The sequence below is a fragment of the Salmo salar genome, chromosome 10 (genome assembly GCF_965601325.2).
Source record: "Salmo salar chromosome 10, fSalSal1, whole genome shotgun sequence".
In the NCBI taxonomy this organism is placed as follows: domain Eukaryota; kingdom Metazoa; phylum Chordata; class Actinopteri; order Salmoniformes; family Salmonidae; genus Salmo; species Salmo salar.
Genome location: NC_138300.1, coordinates 73574546 through 73583815, shown reverse-complemented (window position 1 = coordinate 73583815; position 9270 = coordinate 73574546). Strand labels below are relative to the sequence as shown.

At 44.9% G+C, this 9270-nt stretch overlaps 1 protein-coding gene across 1 annotated transcript in view; it reads left to right on the top strand.

The window, feature by feature from the left end:
* The first annotated feature begins 1704 nt into the window (after positions 1-1704).
* coro2bb (coronin, actin binding protein, 2Bb) overlaps positions 1705-9270 on the top strand; it is a 52895-nt gene continuing 45329 nt past the window's right edge. Inside the window, exon 1 of the mRNA XM_014123980.3 lies at positions 1705-1900. Within this exon, the coding sequence (XP_013979455.1) occupies positions 1886-1900 (15 nt within the window). The 5' untranslated portion in view covers positions 1705-1885. The remainder of the gene's footprint in view (positions 1901-9270) is intronic.

Genomic DNA, 9270 nt, shown 5'->3' with positions numbered 1-9270 from the left:
ACACATTAACCCCCCCCATGGACTCTACAAGCTGTCGAAAGACTTCCACAGGGATATACTGGCCCATGTTGACTCCAATGCTTCCCACAGTTGTGTTAAGTTCATTAGATGTAATTTGGTAGGTGGACCATTCTTGAAACACACAGGAAACTGTTGAGCGTGAAAAACCCAGCAGAGTTGCAGTTCTTGACACAAACGGGGTACTACCATACCCCGTTTCAAAGGCACTTAAATATTTTGTCTTGCCCATTTAATCATTGTCTCAATTGTCTCAAGGCTTAAAAATCCTTCTTTAACCTCACTCCTCCCCTTCATCTACACTGATTGAAGTGGATTTACATAACAAGTGGCATCAATAAGGGATCATGGCTTTCACCTGGATTCACCTGGCAGTCTATGTTATGGAAAGAGCAGGATTTATTTTTTTTAAATGTCAAGTTCATATTCATAATCTTCAGCAACACCCCACCATCAACATATGTGAATTTGCGCGTTTTGATGTTTTGTTGTAAAAAAAAAAGATAAAGAAAGAGCTCTCAGTTTTTCCAATGACATCGTCAACCAATTCGTAGAGAATTAGTAGGCAATGCCTACTCACAATTGGTCAAAATCACACAATGCATACCAATTTTGTCATTGGAAACACTTATCTTCCTCTATCTTTTTTACTACAAAACATAGAAATGCACCATTTTCACATATGTTGATGTTGGGGTGGTGCTAGAGATGAGGAATATGTTGAAACATTTTGAAGTTTCCCTTTAATGTTTTGTACACTCAGTAGGCTATGAATACATCCCTAGTAGGGGAAGACAGGCTGAGGTTGTTCATGGATGGATGTATTGTATGTAACAGGACTTGGATAGTTGTTTGCAAAAGAGAAAGGTCATTGCTGTTGTTCCTAAAACAACCACACGGTGGCAGCATAACATCAGCTAATGCTTGAAGAACACAAGTTCTCTAAATAAATTCAAGTTCACGCAAATATCTTACAAGCAACTCCTACCACAACAAACTGAGATATTGTACTTTCTGACAAATGGATAAAAAAAACGTCATGCATGCCAGGTAGAACACATTGACATCTTACAACATTCAGCGTTCAATCTGAATACTATTATCGTTATTAATCTCTTAACAGACTATTTCAAAATGAACAAAGATTATTTAAGGAATTGAAAAGTGATGCTCCAGGTGAGTGAAAACATTTGTAGTTTGTGTGAGAGAGAGTGGGTTGTTTGTCTGTTGCCAGTAGCCATCCATCTCTTGTTTCAGGAACACGAGCACTGGGGGAATTAATGTGCTTTATGCCAGTGGAAACCTGAACGGGAGCCCACCACCACCGGACCTGAACTTCACTTGCAAGTTACTCACAAATAGTTACCATTTCACTGAACAACATTCTCTTCTCTACTCTCCAATCCTCTACTACTCTCCAGTTCCCTGTCTCTCATCCTCTCCCATGTTGACATCCATCCTCTTTCTCTCCTTTCCTCTCTTCTCCAATCCACTTCTCTTCTCTCCCCTGCCCTCTCCTCCATCTCTCTGGTATTGCTTCTTTCCCTAAGCCAGTAAATCACTGAGCTTCAGTGAGGCTGTGAGAGAGGAGATTACAATGGAGGGATGAGGGAGGGGAGGAGAGGAGGAGCTCTGCCTGCTGTAGTGACCACGTGTGCCTCCTGCTTCACTGCAGCACTCTCAGACCGACAGCAGCATCATCACAACAGCAGCAGCTATTGGCTCCTTCCACATAGTGAGTGAGAGCGCAACTTCACTCCCTCTTTCTCTCCTCTCTCTCTTTCTCTCTCTCGTTGTGTCTGTCAGATTAAAAGGAGTTCCTGTGCGATAAGAGCACGTTGGTGGAACACCCACACGCCTCCACTGCATGGCTCTCACAAAGGTAAGCAGCAGACTGAGGAGAGAGATGCTGGCTGGGTCAGGAGGATGCTGCTTTGGGGAGGTGATGGTGATAAAGTTCAAAATGGGTGGTTAGGGAAGTGATGCTCTTTCGTCACTGCTTCAGCCAAGATGCTGTTTTGGAGTTAGGGAGGGAACTTCTCCTAGATTGTGAAGCCAGATGCTGCTTTGGAAGTTGCTGGGTGGGGAAACATTGTTGGTGTGTCCGTCTCTGTGGTTCAGCTTTGACAGGTGGAGGGAAACAAAATAAAGTTGCAGGGCTGCCATTGATGCCAGGCTGACAGCTGCCCTTGTGGTTACAAGAGGCTGGGGCTTTTAGGTGAAGTATCACTTTTTGTATGTTTCAGACAGGTGTCTTCATTTTGGAGTATGCAATGAATTTGTGAATTGCTTTTTTCATATCATGATTGTCATATTAACCAGTAAGTGAATAGGTTGGTAAGAAAGTATCTCCCTCTTTTGCAGTCAACTTGGAATTATTTAGTTGAGCAGTGGAGTTGTCGAGCTGAGGGGAGCGGATGTGTTTTGTTTGTGTTCAAATCATGAACAGTATACTGCCAGTTTGAGCTTGCAGCCAGCAGCAGGCTCAATCCCCTTAATGAAATAACAACAGGACAGATGCTTTCCACTGGGAAATGACAAATAAATATGACAATCATATTCCATTACACACGTGCATACCATAAGCAGCAGTAGAGCTGTTGAGCCCATATGTGGAAAATAATCCACTACTGCTAGAGTTACACTAAGCCCCTACGAGCAGCAGCATCCCACAAAAAAAAGAGTAGAGTAGGGAGGGGTGCATGCATACATGATGAGAGACAGAAATAGACACAGAGAGAGGAGATAGACGGGGTGAGAAAGAGGAGAGGGGGAGAAAGAAAGGAAATTAGAGATGGGGAAGCAGTGTGGCGTGGTGTGGAGTAGGAGGCTGAGAACAGGTGTTAGCTGTACAGCCGTCTGTAATGCTAACCAGTGCCCTGGCCTCACCCACATCACTCAGACACACAGAGAGATCTGTCTCAGTGAAATGGGAGGCCTGGCCTCTGGAGAGAGAGAGAGAGAGAGATGCTGACTGGGTTGCTGTGATAAACACAGTTGAGAACAGACCATCCTCACTCAGCACACTGTGACCTTGCTGTAGTGTTCTAGCAGACCTTGGGGCTGGATGGATGTCAGGGATATGGTATCACAGGAAAGGGACACAGGCTGATAATGATACAAAGAGAGCTCACAGTCAAAATCTCAACAATCTAAAAAAGACCATGACAAAAAATAATACATACGAGTAAAGCACTAATGTTGAATCAAATCACAGCCAACTATGTTAACCTAATGATACATTATTAACCCTAAATTAGCCCTAATTTCTTGAGGAAATTGAAATACTGTATATGAGCTAACCATAGGCCTAAAATGCTGAGTGTAATACAAATGCAGTAGAAAGACCAAACTCAGATTAAGGCCTTTGCAGACTGTACGATTTTATCCCAAATAAATGTCCATGTCATGGGCAAATTCTTAGGTTGTGAATGATTGTTGGACATCTTGGCTTGTTCAGTGTGACAGGGTCTAGGTCTGCCGATTAAGTACCACTACGTGCTGTCGTAGGCTCCGACAAAATTCTGTTACTTTTTTCCTTTATCATGAAGTGTGGCTGGTGTTGCAAGCCGATCCCGGTGACTGACCAATAGGAACATGGCCAGCACTGAGTATGCACACAATAATACGGTTATTGTGAATAGTCAGATTAATATAATAGTTTGATTTGAACGATCTCCCTAATAATCTTGTTTACACAACTTTACAATCGCCAGACAAAACAAACGTTCTACAACAGTGACCATGTTATTTTGGGAAGTTTAGACATAAAAAGTTTGTATGTGAAAACTATTTTTAAGATGGATACTTTCACTCGCGCATAAGCATTGAGAGAGGCTTGCACTGCTGGTGCTGGCACATGCACAGATCAAACACACCGCTGCAGTTGACGTAGCCTATATCGGATAACGTAGCCTCGCAAGTCAGTCGCAGAATGTGGCGACAGAACTGAAGCAAATCGTATAATCTGGCTAGGTTGATAGTAAGATTTTAATTTGGTAACATCGCACAGTGTGATGTGATAATCGCAAAAGAAAGAATCCAACGTACAGTCTGCAAAGGCCTTTAGCCGTGAGTAGGAGGGTGAAGTATTGTATAGAGCAGCTGGTGTAGGAAGAGGAGGAAACGTAGCTGGAAAAAAATATCCACAACAATGGCATGACATCAACCAGGAAATTTACGTAACCTATCTCAAAGTACAAACGTCAGCCATGACATTCAGGAGCTAAACAGTAGAGTTAACCTCAGGTCATTGCTGCACTGAGTGACTGATAAAATGGTCTGTTATATTTGGACTGCAGGTCTGGTGTGTGTGTGTGTGTGTGTGTGTGTGTGTGTGTGTGTGTGTGTGTGTGTGTGTGTGTGTGTGTGTGTGTGTGTGTGTGTGTGTGTGTGTGTGTGTGTGTGTGTGTGTGTGTGTGTGTGTGTGTGTGTGTGTGTGTGTGTGTGTGTGTGTGTGTGTGGTTCACAGTGTGAATGTGACCATTTCGAACCACGAGTGCATAGACGAAGACATGATACATTCCCATTCACTGCCATCTAGTACATTCCTATTCACTGCCATTTAGTACATTCCCATTCACTGCCATCTAGTACATTCCCATTCACTGCCATCTAGTACAGCTATTAATTGTTCTAATGATGCTTAATGATTACTGTCACCTCCTCCCTAACACATACAATCATGATAATAATTTCATGATGAGGCCCATACACAAGCATGACGCACCTACAGTACTTTAGGTCTTGTATTCTATGTGAAACTAAATGATTTCTGGACCTAGACAAGAGATACAGGGATTTGAGTCTGATGGTCCCTATAAGGATAGTTTCTTACTCCTCTATCTGCACTGGAGACTACCCTGGTTTGTACGCAATGGAAAACGTTTTAAGATGTGTGTTTCTTACTGGACAGGTCCAGGTAGTCCCTTCCTGTTTCAGGCCATTTTCTTCCATTTGGTGCCTAATAAATAAAACCCTGGTCTGCGGTTCAGATCTGTTCAAACCATCTCAGAGCTGTCAAAACAAATCCAGTCATACCAATGACCAAAAAACAGCAAGACCTTTACAAAGGGTGAAGGTCCGGATCACTGGGAACATGTGCCATCTCACTTTACCTCAGATGCATGCCGATTGAAATGTCAAAGGGTTCACAGGTAGAGGAAGAGCAGGAAGTCATCCATTAATAAAGGAACCAAGAGGGAGATAAGGTAGGATGGAAATGGAGCGTGGGCAGTGAGAGGTCTGTTGTTCTGGGGTTATGGAAGGAAAGAGACTTTCTTCCTCCTACATGACTCAAAGGAAATACCTGCTTTTGATGACAAGGGCTCATAAGGTTGATGAGTCCATGCGTCAACTACCACAATAGACCTGTTTGAACTGTATTGACCTACCATACTAATCTGATTAAAGGTGTAATGGCGACACTGATTTTCCTCTTTGTTCAATGCTAAGAAGTTGGTTTCTCCCATGGGAAATCCGGGTTCAGATCCCGCCTGTGACAATGACATCCAACGTGGGGTGGTCTCTCATGGGGGAGGAGGTCAAAGGGGGTGAATATAAATGAAATAAACTGTTTTTGGTCACATACACGTGTTTAGCAGATGTTATTGCAGGTGTATAGAAATGCTTGTGTTTCTAGCTCCAACAGTGCAGTAATATTTAACAATTAATATCTAACAATTTCACAACAATACACACAATACACACAAATCTAAGTAAAGGAATGGAATTAAAGAATATGTAAATATATGGACAAGCAATGTCAGAGTGCCATAGACTAAGATACAGTAGAATAGAATATAATACAATACAGTATGAGATGAGTAATGCAAAATATGTAAACATTATTAAAGTGGCCAGTGATTTCAAGTCTATGTATATCAATCAATCAAATGTATTTATAAAGCCCTTTTTACATCAGCCGATGTCACAAAGTGCTGTACAGAAACCCAGCCTAAATTCCCAAACAGCAAGCAATGCAGATGTAGAAGCACGGTGGCTAGGAAAAACTCCTTAGAAAGGCCAGAACATAGGAAGAAACCTAGAGAGGAACCAGGCTCTGAGGGGTGGCTAGTCCTCTTCTGGCTGTGATGGGTGGAGATTATAACAGAACATGGCGAAGATGTTCATACCTTCATAGATGGCAGCATAATAATAAGCACAGTAGTTGTAGAGGGTGCAACAGGACAGCACCTCAGGAGTAAATGTCAGTTGGCTTTTCATAGCCGATCACTCAGAGTTAGAGACAGCAGGTGCGGTAGAGAGAGTTCAAAACACCAGGTCCGGGACAAGGTAGCACGTCCAGTGAACAGGTCAGGGTTCCATAGCTGCAGGCAGAACAGTTGAAACTGGAGCAGCAGCATGACCAGGTGGACTGGGGACAGCAAGGAGTCATCAGGCCAGGTAGTCCTGAGGCATGGTCCTAGGGCTCAGGTCCTCCGAGAGAAGAGAGAGAGAAGAGAGAGAGAAAGAGCGAGAAAGAGAGAGAGAATTAGAGGGAGCATACTTAAATTCACACAGGACACAGGATGAGACAGGAGAACTACTCCAGATAACAGACTGACCCTAGCCCCCTGACACCAACTATTGCAGCATAAATACTGGAGGCTGAGACAGGAGTGGTTGGGAGACACTGCGGCCCTGTCCGACGATACCCCCAGACAGGGCCAAACAGGCTGAATATAACCCCACCCACTTTGCCAAAGCACAGCCCCCACACCACTAGAGGGATTTCTTCAACCACCAAACTACTACCCTGAGACAGGGCTGAGTATAGCCCCGGACAAGGCCGAGAATAGGCAGCGGTCTCTAATGTGCTAGTGATGGCTATTTAACAGTCTGATGGCCTTGAGATAGAAGCTGTTTTTCACTCTCTCGGTCCCAGCTTTGACGCACCTGTACTGACCTCGCCTTCTGGATGATAGCGGGGTGAACAGGCAGTGGCTCGGGTGGTTGTTGTCCTGGCTTTCCTGTGACATCTGGTGCTGTAGGTGTCCTGGGGGCAGTTTGCCCCTGGTGATGCGTTGGGCAGACTGCACCATCCTCTGGAGAGCCCTGCGGCTGTGGGTGGTGCAGTTGCCATACCAGGCGGTGATACAGCCTGACAGGATGCTCTCAATTGTGTATCTGTAAAAGTTTGTATGGGTTTTAGGTGCCAAGCCAAATTGCTTTAGCCTCCTGAGGTTGAAGAGGCGCTGTTGCGCCTTCTTCACCACACTGTCAGTGTGGGTGGGCCAGTGTGGGTGGACCATTTCCGTTTTGATCCTTGACTAGTCTCTCAAAGCACTTCATGATGACAGAAGTGAGTGCTACGGGGCAATAGTCATTTATTTCAGTTACCTTTGCTTTCTTGGGTACAGGAGCAATGGTGGCCATCTTGAAACATGTGGAGACAGCAGACTGGGATCAGGAGAGATTGAATATGTCTGTAAACACTCTAGCCAGCTGTTGGATTCCAATTGGTTAGCACAGGTACTTCCTATTTGAGTTTCTGCCTATAGGAAGGAAGGAGCAAAATGGATTTGCCGGAGGGCGCGGGAGGGCCTTGTAGGCATCCCGGAAGTTGGAGTAGCAGTAGCAGTGGTCGAGTGTTTTAGCAGCACAAGTACTACAGTACTACAGTCAATGTGTTGATAGAACTTCGGTAGCATTTTCCTCACATTTGCTTTGTTAAAATCCCCAGCTACGACAAATGCGGCCTCGGGATATATGGTTTCCAGTTTGCATAAAGTCCAGTGAAGTTCTTTTAGGGCTGTCGTGGTATCGGCTTGAGGGGGAATATACACGGCTGTGACTATAACCAAAGGGAATTCTCTCGGGAGGTAATATGGTCGGCATTTGATTGTGAAGTATTCTAGGTCATGTGACCAAAAGGAATTGAGTTCCTGTATGTTATCACAATTACACCATGAGTAGTTAATCATGAAACATACACCCCCACCCTTCTTTTTCCCGGAGAGATATTTATTCCTGTCTGCGCAATGACCCAACTGACTCAGACAGTATATCCAGAGAGAGCCATGTTTCCGTGAAACAGAGTATGTTACAATCCCTGATGTTTCTCTGAAAGGAAATCCTCACACTCTTTGATAATAAAGTCAACTTTATTATCCAGAGACTGAACATTAGCGAGTAATATACTAGGAAGCGGTGGGTGGTGTGCGTGCCTCCTGAATCGGAATAGAAGTCCACTCCGAGTACCTCTTCTTCGCCGCCAATTTATTGTATCAGCCTCTGGAATCAGTTCAATTGCCCTGGTGGGTACGGACAAAGGATCCGATTCTGGAAAGTCGCATTCCTGGTCGTAATGCTGGTAATGCTGGTAAGTTACTGCCACTGTCACGTCCTGACCATAGTGAGTGGTTATTTTCTATGGTAGAGTGGTCAGGGCGTGACAGGGGGTGTTTGTCTGTTTTTGTATGTCTATGTTCAGTTTCTAGTTTTGCATTTCTATGTTGGTGTTGTTTGGCATGACCTCCAATTAGAGGCAGCAGGTTGTCATTGTCTCTAATTGGAGGTCCTATTTAAGTTGATGTTTGTCCCACATGTGTTTGAGGGTGATTATTCGTTGTGAGTGTATTTGATCCTCCTGCGTCACAGTTTGTTGTTTTGTGTATATTTTGAAGTGTTTAATTGTTGCATTCGGTTTCACTGGTTAAATAAATATGTGGAACTACGAAAACGCTGCATCTTGGTCCGCTCCTTCTAACAGCTGTGACAGAATCACCCACCAAAGAAGGACCAAGCAGCGTGGTAAGGAGCAGCAGAAGTATCTGGAGGAATGGACTTGGGAGGAGATTTTGGATGGTAAAGGACCCTGGAGGCAGGCTGGGGAGTATCGTCATCCGAGGGAGGAAATCGAAGCAGCGAAAGAGGAGCGACGATACTACGAGGCTCTATATGCACCGAAAGGCAAGGCTGAGAGGCGGCCCCAAAAAATGTTTTGGGGGGGGGCACAAGGGGAGTTGGGCAGAGTCAGGATGGAGTCCTGAGACAACTTCCCGTGCTTACTGTGGGGAGCAAGTGATGGAGCAGACACCGTATTTTGCGATGAAGCGCACTGTGTCGTCAGGGCGCATTCAAAGGTCAGTGCGAACTGTGCCCGCACCCCGCAGTTATCGAGCGGAGTTGAGCATCCAGCCAGGGCAGGTTGTGCAGGCCGTGCGCTCCAGACCTCCAGTGCGCCTCCAAGACCCAGTGTAGCCTGTGCCTGCTCCGCGCACTCTTCCTCCAGTGCGCCACCATAGCCCA